Raw genomic sequence first — 16,619 nt, forward strand, 5'->3', positions numbered from 1 at the left:
AAACAAACAATTTAATACTGTACACAGCAATGATGATTGTGAAGCTTGGTTGAGGTGGTGAAGTTAGAGGCTGGAAGAGGGTGGGATATTTCCTAGAGTGCCTTGCTGCTAAATGATGAATTAGCACTCCAATGAGCCCTCAAGGGTTAATACATTGCTGTTAATGTAGCCTCACACTCTACACAGCAGCACAGCTAGAGGGAGGGGAGACAGCATGGCAGACAGAGACAGAGACACACACCCTGTGTGTGTGTGTGTGAGAGAGAGAGATGCGCATTGTCCCTTTAAGTACGCTAAACCCACTGTAAGTACATTGCCTTTTTAAGTAGATCAGCAAGTTGAGACAGCAGCTGCTGCCAGCAAGCTCCCTCTGTCCTAAGCCCTGTCATGTCCCCCCGCCATGCCCTATGGAGATAGGGTAAGCGGGGGAAAGAAACAAGGGGGAGGGGGACACCCTGACATTAGCACTCCCTCCCCTGCACAGCAAGCAGGAGGCTCCCGGAAGGAGCTCCAAGGCAGAGGGCAGGAGCAGCACATGGCAGTGGGGGGAGGGACAGCTGAATTGCCAGCAATTGATAGCCTGCTGGGTGGCTGCCACTGCACAGGGAACTTAGGGGAGCTGATGGGGGGCTGCTCGTCCACTCTGGTTCCAAGCCCCACTCTGGCTCCAACGGGCTGCTCTTTCTGCAAGCAGTGAACAAAGCAGGCAGCTGCCAAACAACGTTAGAAGGGAGCATTGCGCAACTTTAAACGAGCATGTTCTCTAATTGATCAGCAACAAAACAACGTTAACCAGGACAACTTTAAGTGAGGAGGTACCATATTAGATCGCTCCATCTGCATTATCTGATTGCGCTTTGTAAGTGAATCACCAAACTTGGGATTCTTTAATCAATCAAGCAAAGGTACTATTGAGAGTATTAAAGCAACACATTTAAATTAGTCGAAGGGGGCAAACAGAAAGGACCACAAACTTCACTTTGCATTGGTATGCTAAATTTAAAAAACCCTTTATTTCTTTCCCCATATGGAGAGACTTGCTGCTTTCTGTTATTCACAACAAGAAGTTGGAAGCCATCTATTTAATCTTAGGGGACTCAGCCAGCTTCACTGTCTTAGCACAGTGAACTATCATTAGGGGATCAAGCCAATAAATGAACTGTGTCCTTTGCTCCCAGGCCAAGAGAAGCTGGGAGCACTGTTCAGGAGGCCCTGGGGAGAAGGAGTGCCTCATGATTCTGTGCAGTAACTCCTCTGGTCTCTAGAGTGACACTGAAAGCCTGTTTACAGGGCTACAGTTCTCACAAATGTCTTCATTCAACAAAGCACTTGATCACATGCTCTGGGGCTTTGCTGAACCAGGGCCCGTGTAATGACTTAAAGGGGCAGAGGAATAAATGTGAAACATGATGGGTAGTGGGAGAGTCCTTGGGATTCTAAGAGGAAAATAACCTAAACAATCATGGACCTTGGTCTCACATTGTGGAAGAAAACACATCCTACACAACTCATCCCTAAAATGACAAAAAACTCATTGATCACCACAAAAGATTACTTGTCATACAACAGAACATGTTTCCCATGGCTACGAAGGTACATGCAAACCCAAACATGAGCTGAGAAATATAAACGCAAATCCATCCTTGTAACATTCCATGAGTAGTGTGATCTTTACTCTTCTACAGAGGAATGGAGTCAGACTCTAAGAGTCCTTCTCCTCACAGCTAGGACATAAGTCTGTTATTTGAGGATAGTGAGAGCCCTTATGTTCTTGCAAATGTACTTTCTGCAATAAAGCTATCATCCTGCATCTGGCATTAAGCCTTCATTTGATTAAAACAGCATTTCTAGCACTCCAGCGTTAATCAGGCACGTTTGAGATATGCATGCAGTATACATTGGAATTAGTTATAGTACAACAGAATGAAAAATCCCATATTGTATCAATCAATATAATGTGCCAGAGCCTGCAGCATGCACAGAAACAACATTTGACATCCCGCAATTCTGGTCAAACCAGTGGAAGTGCAGCAAAAAAGGGAATTCAGAGTAAAATATTTTGGAGGATGTGATGCTGCTGTTAGTTGAACCTGATCCTGACTAATTGAAATCAAAGGTATTTATTTCAATGGGGGCTTAGCAGTAGGGTTGCCAGTTTTGGTTGGATGTATTCCTGGGGGTTCCATCAAATGACATAATGTTTAATTAAAGATTAATCCCTTAATTCCTGTAGACTCCAGAATAATCCTGGAGTGTTGGCAACCCTAACTACAGGTGACAATACAAACATTGTTGCATAAGGGAGGAAAGCAGTGAATAACAAACAGCATTCTAATACCAAATAGATACATTACCTGAGATCAGAAAGATCACATTTGTTTCCAGCGATGGCCATGACAATGTTTTCAGGACCATGTTCTTTTAATTCTTTTACCCATTTCTTCAAAGTATGAAATGAATCCTAAACCAAATACATAAAGAAACATCTAGCAGGATCTCCTTGATTGACAGACACAGTCATTTTTTTTAAGTTACAAGAAGGGCACACAGAAAGCCCTCACATGACAATGATTTCCAGGGACTCTCCTTAAAAGGTATGATTGATGTTACTGAACCTCAGATCTAGCTCTTAACTGCATTTATCCATCAAGCCAAATTTTCTCCTCAGAAATGCATGTGCAGCTTCTGCTGAGATCAATGGGAGTTGTGCATGAATCTCTGAGGGAAAGGTATGGCCTAGCATTTGGGATGTAGTACATCCCACAATACTATGCAATGCTTGAATATTAAACTTTCAGAGAATGAAAGTTGCTGCACAGAATTCTGAGTAAGGATGACATGACTAAGTTCCACCTTCACAAGGTCTACAGACTTTCTGACCAACTATGAGTAATTTCAGTTCAAAATTGTAACCTACGGTACTGCTATGCAGGCATGACCAATGTCAGCTAGGGTTGCCAAATTTGGTTCCTGGAGGTCTCATATTCCTGGAGGTCTCATCACGTAACAATCTTTAATTCCTGGAGACTCAAGGACAACCCTGGAGGGTTGGCAACCCTAATGTAGCATTACATTAATGCACTGGTGAACAGAGCCAGGCCTTTACTGCTAAAAGTAAATCATTCAATTGGCAGGAGAGAAGAAACAGATAAGCAAAATATTGCAACCATTCATCCACTAATGCCTATTCTATAACTCAACTTCATCATCTGGGATTTCTTTTAAAATCAAAATGTTATTCTTTGCATTTTAAGAGTAGCAATTTCTCATTTTCTCAGGGCAGGACAAGGATCTCCAGTTGGATGACATGTGAACACGGCTACTTTATCAGCTGAAAATACACTTCCATTTCAATTAATAATGTTCAGCCAAAGACTATTTCACTGCTTTGTTTCAAAGTAAAGCAATGAAATAAAGAAGAGTTCAGCTCTCGGACTGCAAATGCAAGCTTGGAGCCACATTTTTAAAAGATTAATTTCCCGTTTGTAAAATAGTTGATGTTTTTTAGTAGTAGAAATTAGACATGGGGAAAATCCAGCTGGTCATTTTGTCCATCTCAAAGAGGCAAACTCAGAATTCTTCCCTGAAGTAGAATTTCCAGAGTTTTGTATACTCTATTTTTAAATGACTCAGGGAATGGTGCTTCCGCCACAACTTTGCCAATACATTAAGTCATTAACCAAACTATATATTATACAGTAATTGCAAACAGAAAGCATTACCTGTTTTGTGATATCATATACTATAACAGCTGCTGCTGATCCTCGGTAGTACATTGGTGCCAAGGAATGAAACTGTTGAAAGACCAACAAAACATCATAAATCAATTAAAGTTTCACAAAGGTCACAAAACATCATAAATCAATTAAAGTTTCACAACGGTCACAATTAAAGGTCACAAAGACATGCCAAGATTGCATCATATTCTTTTATCAGAGAGGGAGTGAGCTTCTTGAATGTCTAGCCAGTTTTAGTTTCGGTCAGACCTCTAAAAAGGGTTGTTCTTTATTCTGTTGGACTCATATAATTACCACATTGGGTTCTACATATTTTTCTTGCAGTGTTTTGGGTTCTTTTGCTTTTTTGTTTTTTGAAGCATAGTACATGATCTGTGTGAAAAAGCCTTTGAGGAGAAATTCAAGAACATAAGAACAGCCATACTGAGTCAGACCAATGGTCCGTCTAGTCGAGTATTCTCTCTTCCAACAGTGGCCAATACCAGGTGCTCCAGAGAAAATAAAATGAACAGAATAGGCAATCATCAAGTGATCCATCCCGTTGTCCACTCCCAGCCCCTGGCAACCAGAAGCTAGGGACACACAGAGCATGGGGTTGCATCCCAAACTATCTTGGCTAAAAGCCACTGATGGACTTATCTAGTTCTTTTTTTCAACCCCGTTATACATTTGGCCTTCACAACATCCTCAGCAATGAGTTCTACAGGTTAATTGTACATTGTGTGAAGAACTTCCTTTTGTTTGTTTTAAACCTGCTGTCTATTCATTGTATTTTGTGCCCCTGGCTCTTGTTTTATGAAAGAGAATAAACAACACTCCCTTATTCACTTTCTCCACCCCATTCACAATTTCATAGACCTCTATCATATTACCTCATAGTCATCTCTTTTCCAAAATGACAAATCCCAGTCTTTTTAATCTCTTTTCATACAGAAGCTATTCCATACCCCTAATCATTTTTGTTGTCCTTCTCTGTACCTTTTCCAATTCTAATGTATCCTTTTTGAGATGAGGTGACCAGAACTGCAAGCAGTATTCCAGGTGTGAGTGTACCATGGCATTATGATATTTTCTGTTTTATTATCTATCCTTTTTCTAATGGTTCCTAACATTCTGTTAGATTTTTTGACTGCTGCTGCACATTGAGCAGATGTTTTCAGAGAACTATTCACAATAATTCCAAGATCTTTCTTGTGTGGTGACAGCTAATTTAGATCCCATTATTTGATATGTATTGTTGGGATTATGTTTCCCAGTGTGCATTACTTTGCATTTATCACCACTGAATTTCATCTGCCATTTTGTTGCCCAGTTACCCAGGTTTGTGAGACCCCTTCGTAACTCTTCACAGTCTGCTTTGGACTTAACTATCTTGAGTAATTTTGTATTGTCTGCAAACTTTGCCACCTCACTGTTCACCCCTTTTTCCAAATAATTTATGAATATGTTGGACAGCACTGGTCCCAGTACAGATTTTTGACACCACTATTTGCCTCTCTCCATTCTGAAAACTGACCATTTCTTCCTACCCTTTGTTTCCTTTCTTTTAACCAGTTACTGATTCATGACAGGATCTTCTCTCTTATCCCATGACTGTTTACTTTGTTTAAGATCCTTTGGTGAGGGACCTTGTCAAAGGCTTTCTGAAAGTCCAAGTACTCTATATCCACTGGATCACCCTTTTCCACATGTTTGTTGACCCTCCCAAAGGCATGATTTCCCTTTACAAAAGCCATATTGACTCTTCCCCAACAAACTGTGTTCTTTATGTGTCTTGATAAATCTGTTCTTTACCACAGTTTCAACCAATATGCCTGGTGTTGAAGTTAAGCTTACCAGCTGTAATTGCCAGCATCCCCTCTGGAGCCTTTTTTTAAAAAATAGTGTCACATTAGCTATTATTCTCTAGTCATCTGGTACAGAAAGTGATTTAAATGATACGTTACATACCACAGTTAGTAGTTCTGCAAATTCATATTTGAGTTTCTTCTGAACTCTTGAGTGAATAACATCTGGTCCTGGTGCCTTATTACTGTTTAATTTATCAATTTGTTCCAAAACCTCCTCTCTTGACACCTTAATCTGGGACAGTTCCTCAGATTTGTCACCTAAAAAGAATGGTGCAGATATGGGAATCTCCCTCACATCCTCTGTAGTGAAGACGGAGGCAAAGAATTCATTTAGCTTCTCCGCAATAGTCTTATCTGCTTTGAGTGCTCCATTAGCACCTCGATCATCCAGTGACCCCACAGATTGTTTGGCAGGCTTCCTGCTTCTGATGTACTTAAAACATTTCTGTCCTTGAACCTTTGTCTAATTACTCTTCAAATTCTTTTTTGGCCTTCTTAATTATACTTTTATACTTGATTTGCTAGAGTTTATGCTCCTTTCTATTTTCCCTAGTAGGATTTAACTTCCAATTTTTAAAGGATCTTCTTGCCTTTAACTCCATCTTTTACTTTGTTGTTTAGGCATGGTGGCACTTTTCTGGTCTTCTTACTCTGTTTGTTAATTTGGGGTATACATTTAATTTGAGCCTCTATTATGGTGTTTTTAAAAAGTTTCCATGCAGCTTGCAGGCATACGACTTTAGTGACTAAATCTTTTAATTTCCATTTATCTAGCTTCCTCATTTTTGTGTAGTTCCCCTCCCTAACATTCAGTGCTATTGTGGCGGGCTTCTTTGGTGTCTTCCCCCCCACCCCGAATGTTAAATTTAATTAAATTATGTTTTAATTTAGATTTAAATGGAGGATAGGACTTATACTGGCAGGTGTAACTTCCAGCTGTGGCCAACAGCATTCAACCCTGGGACTAAGCATGAATAAAACATTTACAAGTAATTCCTTTAAAACTAATAAATCAAAATGTATAGTTTATCATAAAATTGTAAATAGCTGACATACAGTTATCTTGTACTGGATCTATATTTAGAAGACACACGTTCTTTTAAATTTAATGTATTTTTACTACAGCTTTAATTTCAAGGAACAGCTTTTTTTAAAAGAAAGGATAAAAATGGTTACTATAAAACAGCCGTACAAAAACAGCTGCAGTTTTATTTGTTTACAAGAGTAAACACAAAGTAGCTGGTTTAGTCATTTAAAGCTTATGCTACTACAGAGAAAGGAAACCTTTTTGTTTATTCACCTAAGACTGATTCTTATATATAACTAAAATAATCTTACTTGAAAATTCTGTTCAGTCTTTTTAATCTCATTGTAGCTAAAAAAGAACGTATTACATGTATTAATGCATCCGACGAAGTGGGTATTCGCCCACGCAAGCTCATGCGCCAAAACGTCTGTTAGTCTATAAGGTGCCACAGGACTCTTTGCTGCTTTTACAGATCCAGACTAACATGGCTAACCTTCTGATACAAGAATGTATTAGTTACTTCTATAGCATCATCTTGCAAATTACAGCTTGTTCACTCTCCCAGGTGAGTAATTTTTTTGACATGCAAGTAAGACACCATTAATTTTTTAATGATCAACATTCATCGTGGTCAAGGGCAGACAAGCCAATTTTGTGCCTTGGATGGAAAATTTGCAAGGTTAAGATAATACAAAGGTGTATATAGCACTTCAAAAAAACATAAGAGGACAAGAAGATCTGATTTTTCTAGTTCCCTGTGTCTTGTACCATTTACACTTGTAAAAACTGAGTAGAGAGAAAGTATTGTCCAGTGGTTCAGGCACAGGTAGGGTGACCAGACAGCAAGTGTGAAAAATCAGGACAGGAGTTGGGGGGCAATAGGACCCTATATAAGAAAAAGACCCAAAAATCGGGACTGTCCCTATAAAATCGGGACATTTGGTCACCCTAGGCACAGGCCTAGCCTGTAAAAGACCTAGGTTCAATTCCCATGACTTCCAGTGTGGCTTTGGGTAAGTCACTTTGTCTATGCCTCAGCTTGCCATCTATAAAATGGGGAGAAGAGCAGTTTCCTACCTCACAGGAGTGTTGTGAGGATAAATAAGTTAAAGATTGCAATGCGCTTTGAGATCTATTGATGAAAAGCACTATATAAGAAATTGGTACTATTAGCAGGATAGATGGGAATATTTGTTTAATTTTTTTTTTTCAAATGCCAATTTGTCAAAACCAAAACTTTTTGCAGGAACATATTGGTTTTCATAAAAGGTTTCTTAGATTCAGCATAATATTTCTTGGGAGGTGGAAAGAGAGATGGAGAGAGAAATCCTAAAATAGCAAATAGCTGAGTGGCTTAGGCACTCACCTGGTTCTTACACATTCCAGGGGAGTGTCCTAATCACTGGGCTATTGGCTATTTTGGGGTGGGTGAGGCTCTGTTTTTGTTTGTTTTTTTTTTGTGAAAAAAGCCTCAAAAGGTCTGTTTCATTAAGATGCAGAACGAAAACAAATTTTGATTTTTTTCCCCCAAATGGAACTCTTGTTTTCCAGTCAGCCCTAGTGCAGAGTTGATGTAAAATTTTGATTTGGTCAGTTTTTATATTCTCTTTGCACAGTTGTAAACAACTACACCATGTTCAAGGCAGTGGAGGATCAGGCCCAAATTCTGTGCCCCAAAGATTTTCCAATCTGATACAACATACAGGTGTCTGGAGGGAAGAACTGCCGCAGAATTTCCAGTCTGTTTATTTTTTCCCCATGAAAAACACTAGAGCATCTCAGAAACTAGACGGGCCTTGCTGCAGAATGTAGGGCTAGCTTGACAGAGAATACACAAGGCCTTGTTGGTCTGAATCCTTGTGGACAATCTACATGTCTGTACACATGCTGATTCATTTTTTCTAGATAATAATATATGCATAAGATTGGAAACAGTTCTTGGTTAGTAGTCAATACACTAGTTCCAGACGCCAGGTAGTTAATCTCAAGTGCTTAGCATTCCAGAAAATTAGCCCAGGAGACACAGCGGGAACCCGGATCATCGTCTTCTTTCATAAGTGTCACAAGTCAGTATCTAGGTTGTTCCGCCATCTAACTGCTACATCATCAGAGGTAGCAAAGTGTTGCCGTCCACCCTCCTATCTTCTAATTGGGCACTCCTCCACCACGTTTGACGGAGCAGTCAAACGTGCATTGCTGCCTCATGGTCACATTGTGAAAACAAGGATGAGCCAAATTTCTGCATTGTAGCAGCTACTGTGGCATTCCAGTCAGCAGCTCATTAAGCCTAATCCAGGAGAACATGTTTACTGTCTTTTCATGTGGCGATTCATGTGGCGATCCCTGTGTGAGTGGAATGAAGTGAAATGAAAGCTGATAAAATGCAGAATACAGGCTTGGGTTCTAAGTGACAATCAGCCCAAAAGAGCTGTCCTCCAATGAGACCCCTTTAAATGCAGGCCCTAGCACTGGGGCCAGTTCTCAAGATCCTGCATTTTAATATTGAGGGATATTGGTGATGAAAAAGGATATCCTCATCCATCTAGCTAAAAACTTTGAAGCACATGTAATCTTGCTTCAGGAGACACACTCCACCACCAACATGCATCTTTCAGTTGCAGCCTACCCTGTCATGGCTCATCACCATCACAAGCAGTATGGGATGGCATCTTATGTTAGAGAAGGGCTGGCTGCTCTCACTGGTCCAAATGGCATTGTAGAATAGAATGCTATAGAAGGTGATCTATTTTGATAACTTCAATTCCCGCCATGTCAATTGGGGATACTCTGACAACAACTCAAATGGACAGAGTCTGATGGAGTGGGCATCAGTCGCTGACCTACAACTCCTCTATGACCCAAAGCAAAGGCCAAGCCTTCACAGTAGCAGATGGCCAACAGGCTTTTCATCCAGCATCGCCTTTTCATCTCACGGGCAACCACCACCAGTGATCATAGAGGAGAAGGTGCTTGAAGCTTTTTCAAAGGCTCACCACTGGCTGTCTTTGATCACCATAGGCCTGTGGATATCAATAACAAATAGTACACAGAAAACCCTGTGGAATTTTCAGAAAGCTTGATAGGAGGTCTTTCAAGAAGAATTAGAAATGTCTGTCAACAAACTGGTTGAGCTGGACTTGACATGACCAGCCAATATAAATTATTCCTATCAAGTTTTCTGCAAATTAATTCAGGTAGCTGCTAAGAAATCAATCTGTAGAAGCTATCACCGACAGCATACACCTGGTTGGTCATCAGAAGCAGTTAAGCTCTACCAGGAATTTAAATCTGCTGGTAATGAACTGGAGGCTGTTATTAAGAATAAGGAATTCATTCAACTGCTGGATCAAACTCAGTGCGCTTGATGGAGAGAGAGAGAGTCACAAACATAGTCTTTACTCGTTCTAGCTAGAAAGCTTAGTAGACCATCAAAATACTTTCTGGAGATTCCAGCCTCAGCAAAAAGGAGTTTCGAGTTACTGCAAATGTTATAACATCCCAAACAGTGGCTAATGGCCACACACAGAACTTGGATAAGTCTTTCAGTCGTGCAATCAAAACTGAGGTTACAGAAAGGTGGCATGCTCTAGTGTGGATTCAAACTTGATGCTCCTTTTTCAAAGAGCTGGACACAGCCATAATGCTTTTGAAAATGGAAAGGCTCCAGGTCTGAATTATATCCATATAGAGGTCCTACTTCACCTAGGCCCAAAAGCTGGCTGCTTTGGTTTCTCAACCAATATTCCCAGGACAACTGCATCCTAAAATTCTGGCGCAGAGCATAGGTCATAGCTTTCTGAAACCAGGAAAATCTATGGCCTGGAGAATCTCCAGGATCGACCAGTTGATCACGATCAACCATTTGGTGACCACTGATTTACAGCGTCAAAAACACTCTTCAGTCTTTACCCCAACCCAAAAACTCCTCCCCAGGTTTCTTTCAGGTCAGCCAATATATTTTCAGAGTATGTTGACACTGCAATTAGACAAAGGTGGCCAACCAGCTGACTCAGGCTTGTGGGGCTCCGACAAAGGGGCTGTTTAACTGCAGTATAGATGTTCAGGCTTGGGCTGCAGACCAAGCTCTGGAACCCTTCTGCCATGCAAGATCCTAGAGCCTGGGCTCCAGCCCAAGTCCAAACAGCTATATTGCAATTAAACAGCCCCTTATCCCAAGTCAGCTGGCATGGGCCAGCCCTGAATTTTTAACTGCAGTGTAGATATAGCCTAAAGGAGCAGCTTAGGGTTTCGTGTCTCTCCTCAGTTTCTTTGTGTTCTGCCATCACAATCTCTCTCTCTCACACACACACATATCCTACCCAAAACAATACTCAGCCACAGCTCCTGGGTAGGTTCACATACTCTTTGTCTCAGGTAGGACTTATGCTAACAGTTATGTTAATTGAAGGGTGAGTCCACACCTATCAGTTCACAATCCCATAACAAGGTTTCACCTAGGTCATAACAATATAAAGGAAGCCTCGAAATTTATTTGTTCTTTAAGAGATGGGGGCTCTGTGTTCTCATCTTTTACTTCAAAAATACCAGGATAGTCAAGGCTGGTCTTCCCTAGTTTCACTGGAGGACTTCTTGCAGAGGTCTTGTGTGTGTTGTGGACTGCCATACCTTCATCAAAAGAGCTGAAGGTTTAATGAAGACATCTTTTGTCTCAAAAGCTCATTAGGCTTTTGGTTAACTAAAAATCCCTTCCTCATTCAATCGCTCAGTCTCTTGTGATGTCATCATTTCACTAGTTGTACAGTCACCACAGAGTCTTCAAGTGTAGACAACACCTGCATTCCTAAATATAAAAAAACAAGAATCCTTACCCACCCTTTTTTTTTTTTGTTGGTTTGTTTTTGCAATAAACTGTTTCAGCCTTCTTTGTACATCCAAATACAGTAAAAACGGTCACAAACCCAAACTTTTTTCTCTGCAGGTCACACTGAAAAGAGTATTAATAGCTCTTTCATCTGTTAGGTGCCACTTTTTAATAAAAAATAATAAAAAGTGGGTTTCAAATTAGAAAGTAAGTGCTCTAGTGTATATTTTAGCCATCAGCAATTGGAAAGTGGACTATCAATGGTGGATGTAAAACAATTCACCTATATCTGAATAAGAAATTCATTGAGACACTCGAATCTATTTATTCACTAGGCTGGTGTTAGGAAACTGACCATTCTATACCTTCACAATTATTTTAGTATACATCTCTGCTGGGCAGATCATCTTAATGTGAATCTGCAGTGATTTTTGCTACTGCCTTAACTATAGAAAAATTCACATAATTAGACTCTGAGGAAGCTACAAAAATTGCCATTTTGAAAAGATTCCTGAAAAATGTTTTGAAAATACTGTTCATATGAATTAGTCAATGGTACAATCATGACATTTTAATAATAACGGTGGCTTGACAAAATATACCTTGCAACTGGAGACACAGTTTATAGCAGGAAGTTTCCACTACTCTTTAAGGTAAAATCATTCATTTAACATTCCCATTTCTTGCAAGGCTGAGTGCTCCAAAAGTGCAAGAGAAGCGCACATTGCCTCTGAAATTCCCACTCTTATATTCCAGTTGTGACCTTCTATTCTTAAGAACTTCCAGGCTTGCCAGCTTTCCCAGCTCACAATATGGTTATTTCCTTCATTATTTTATACTAATTTTTTTAGGCGTAACGCATTAAAAAAAAAAAAAAAGAAAAACAGTGGCCTAAATTAAAAAAAAAACCCACAAGCTTAAGGTTTAGAATCCCTAAATAAATGATCTAGTGTTCTAGTATTTTTGAATATAACATCATGTATTGGATTTAGAGGCCTAATTTTAAACTTCTATTGAGAATCTTGCCTGGTGATTTTACCATGTTTCACATTAGCTCAAGTTATTCAAATAGCATACTTTAGTATAGTTTCCTACGATCAGTGAGAGAAAGCTACCTTTAAACCGTTTCATTAAGAATCTGAAATGGGCTAATAATCTTATCATCATAATCACAGCACAGAATACTCTAACAGATTAAAAGAAAATTAATCTAAATGTATTTTGTCGCTGCTTTCAAATCACCTTATAAAAGTGTTATATAAACACTATGGCATAGTACCACTAATGAGACTCAATGATTAGGAAACCAAGATTCCCTCTCTCAACAAATTAACAGAATGTGCTTTTCTTCACTAGAAAACATGGAAAGACACCTTGTAACAATATATAAATCAGTAAGAGTTAAAAAATGGTTCTTTGGAAAAAAAACTTCAGTGTTTTATGCAATAATGGACCTTTTAAAAAATGTAAATATTTTATCAGAAGCACTGATTTTGAAGGCTTACAAATATATACATTCAGTATTATGAAAATAATTATTTTTGTGTTTTTCTAATACTAACCTTTCCAGAAATGACTTTTTAAAAGTCTTCTTGGATCCTCTCCTAGCTTAATTACCCAAATGAAATACTCATGCCAAATTAAGTATGAGAATACAAAATACTAATGTGCAACCTGCCAAGGACCAAATGTGGGACAGAGGCCCAAAATGAGTGACAAGAAAAATAGTAGTGCATGAAACTTTAAATCATGTGGGATTAACTATTGGAAATTAGCATTTTTATAACCATGATTTCATGATTCTTCATTTCTGAGTCTAATAATTTACCATAAAGTTGAAAGGGGCCACATCCTGCAATGCATTAGGGTAGCTTTATCTTTGCTCCTTTGGTGGAAAGCTGTCCTAAAGACAATATGACCAGTGAGGCCACTCTAGCTACAGGCAAGCCAGGCATCTGCCTAGAATGGGAGATTTGGCCATGATGAAGAGGTGACTGGGCCAAACCTGAGTGGTGCTGTGACTCTGTGCAGCAGATCACAACACCACTCACTTAAATTTGGCCCAGCTGCTCTTCTGTCATGCCTAAGGCTGCAGATTGCCTTGAGCAGCCTCTGTTAACCAGTCATCAGAGGCTCTCCTCCAGCGGCACAGAGCTGCTATACAGGCTCCGACACCACCACCCCTCCTCCCATGGAGTGGCGAGGGAAAAGGGGAGTGACCGGTGGTTTCCTACACTCTGGCTGCAGTTCTGGCCCCTGGGTGTGTTGGCAATTTGTGTAATTTAGGGCATCACTAAGGCAGCTCTAACTTGTGCAGTGCAGATCAGCCCAGAATAAGGGGAGAGCAAAGGTGGCTTTCCTAAATCCCATAAAAGTTTTGGTGCATATCCTGAGCAGTGATTAAAAAAAGCTCAATAAGAGAGTACAACAGTAGCTTTGTCGTGCTCCTTCAGTCTCTCCATTATCCGTCAGCTTCTTCCATGCTGAATGTCAGTGAGGTGCTGACTCCACTAACAACAATTCCAAGCATCCCTATGGACCATTTTAATATTTATTTATAGGCATTTCTATTGTAATCTTCACTGTAGTATCTTCACTGCAATGTGGTACTGGGAGACAAAAGCATAGGGCCAGATTCTCCAGTGTGATTAATTTATAGATTCACAGATTATAAAACAAGAAGAGGCCATTGTGATCATCTTGTCTAACCTCTTGTACGACAAAGGCCATAGGACTTCCCTGAATTAATTCCTGTTTGAACTGCAGCATATTACATATGAACTGCCGTATCAAGTGAGGTCTCACAAGGGTCAGTCCTGGGTCTGGCACTGTTCAATCTTTTCATTAATAACTTAGATAACCGAATGGAGAGTATACATATAAAACTTTCAGATGACACCAAGTTGGGAGAGGTAGCAAGCACTTTGGAGGACAGGATTAGAATTCAAAACAACCTTGACAAATTGGAGAATTGGTCTGAATTCAAAAATATGAAATTCAATAAAGACAAGAGAAAAGTACTTCACTTAGGAAGGAAAGACCAAATGCACAACTGACTCGGCCATAATACTGCTGAAAAGGATCTGAAGGTTATAGTGGATCACAAATTAAATGAGTCAACAATGTGATGCAGTTGCAAAAAAGACTAATATCATTATGGGGTGTATTGTATAACTATCACACTCTACCAAGGGGCCAGAACTCTCAGCACTGGTAAGGCCTCGGTTATAGTACTGTTTCCAATTCCGGGAGCAACACTTTAGGAAAGATGGGGATAAACTGGAGAGAGTCCAAAGGAGAGCAACAAAAATGATAAAAGGTTTAGAAAACCTGACTTAGGAGGAAAAGTTCAAAAAACTGGGTATGTGTAGCCTTGAGAAAAGACAACTGAGGCAGGGGACCCGGTGACAGTCTTCAAATATGTTAATAGCTGCTATTAAGGGGATGGTGATCAATTGTTCTTCACTGAAGATATGAGAAAAAATAATAGGCTTAATCTGCAGCAGTGGAGATATAGGTTAGATATTAGCAAAAACGCTCCTACTGTAAGGGCAGTTAAGCTCTGGAATAGGCTTCCAAGGGAGGTTGTGGAATCTCGGTCATTGGAGATCTTTAAGAACAAGTTGGACTTGTTCAGGATGGTCTAGGAGGTTTACTTCATCTTCATTCAGTGCAGGGGGATGGGCTGGATGACTTCTCAAGGTTCCTTACAGCTCTACACTTCTATGATTCTATATCTTTTAGAAAAACATTTAATTTGATTTTAAGATTTCCACTAATGGAGAATCTACCACAACCATTGGTAAATTGTTCCAGTGGTTAATTACCCAAACCGTTAAAATGTTGCACCTTATTTCTAGTCTGAAATTATCTAGAGTAGACTGAAGAGCCTTTTATCAATCATCATCACATTACGGTTCCCCATGTAGGCATTTACAGACTGTGATCAAGTCACCCTTTAATCTGGTCTTTGTTAAACTAAACAGATTGAGCTCCTTGAGTCTATCACTAAGATATGTTTTCAAGTCCTTTAATCATTCTCATTGCTCTTCCGGGAGCTCTCTTTAGTTTATCAGTGTCCTTGAATTGTAACACCAGACCTGGACACAGTATTCCAGTAGCAGTTACATGAATGCCAAATACACAGGTAATTCTGTCTATAGAGTTGGTGTATCCAGTCTGTGCCAGGGAATTCTTCTGTACCACACAGCCAAAGTAGAGACTCCTATGCCACCCCCTGCTGACTGGGACATGGCAGAGCAAAAGAGACATGGCTGGAATGCCCCCTCCTCTGCACTAATTCTGAACTGCCATTTTGGACTTTTACAGCCATTAACAATCTGTGTGGCATAGAACAGCACTCAGCTTTCTCTTACTTATGACAGTGTAAGTGGCAGGTGCAACTTGTGAATCACACCGTGGATAATATGGGAGATACAAGTGGCACTTTGGGCGGAGAGGCCCTGGAGGAAAACCCTAGCAACAACCAAACAGAGTCAGCAGTAGTCAGTCAGCATTTCCACACAGCTTCCAACAACCGCTAACTGGATGGGGGCAGCAGAAGACCTTGCCACCCCATTATAAACTGCATTATTATACATCAGGGAGTAGGTGATCACTCCTTTGGTCTATGCTGCATCTAAGACCAAACAGAGGAGCTGGAAGCAAACTAAATGGGGCTAAATTCAGCAGGTGCCCTTTGAAGCATTTGCAAATGTCTCTAGAATCACAGGTTGAGTTATCTCAGGCCTAGATTTTCCTTTTCATTCTTGTCAACTTATTCTCTGAATACTTATGTCTTGCCCAAGGGGGCTAAGACAGACCCCACTGCTATACTTCAGACATTGCCCGGATCAATTTATTAGTGCAGTGTCTTGTCTTCTCTGGTGCTATGGCCTAACACAGAAATACTGCACAAGTTTAAAATCCTAGGTGTTGGAGAGGAGTTATCGAAGAGAAATAGAAACAATAAGTAGATTATCCTGAAGTGTAAGCTTCTCACACAGACATAATGGAGGGGATGGAGGGAGAGGAAATTCCTAACATTCTCAGCTGGCAAAGAGAGAATGGAAAATGTTTGTTATGCATGCCTGCCATTCAAAGATATGATTTAGCATTTTATAATCTTGAATAGTTTTCTCTACATACAACACAGGGCTGTAATTCTAATACTAAGGAAACTT

General features: G+C 40.1%; 1 protein-coding gene across 3 annotated transcripts in view; it reads right to left on the bottom strand.

Moving 5' to 3' along the window:
• Positions 1-16,619, bottom strand: part of RAB31 (RAB31, member RAS oncogene family) — a 108,010-nt gene that overhangs the window by 15,921 nt on the left and 75,470 nt on the right. For all 3 annotated transcript variants that reach the window (XM_030552751.1, XM_030552750.1, XM_030552752.1), the window contains exons 4-5: positions 3,723-3,794; positions 2,355-2,461 (exon numbers count right to left, since the gene is read on the bottom strand). In XM_030552751.1, coding sequence (XP_030408611.1) covers positions 2,355-2,461; positions 3,723-3,794 — 179 coding nt within the window. The remainder of the gene's footprint in view (positions 1-2,354; positions 2,462-3,722; positions 3,795-16,619) is intronic.

The sequence above is a fragment of the Gopherus evgoodei genome, chromosome 2 (genome assembly GCF_007399415.2).
Source record: "Gopherus evgoodei ecotype Sinaloan lineage chromosome 2, rGopEvg1_v1.p, whole genome shotgun sequence".
Classification (NCBI taxonomy): Eukaryota; Metazoa; Chordata; order Testudines; family Testudinidae; genus Gopherus; species Gopherus evgoodei.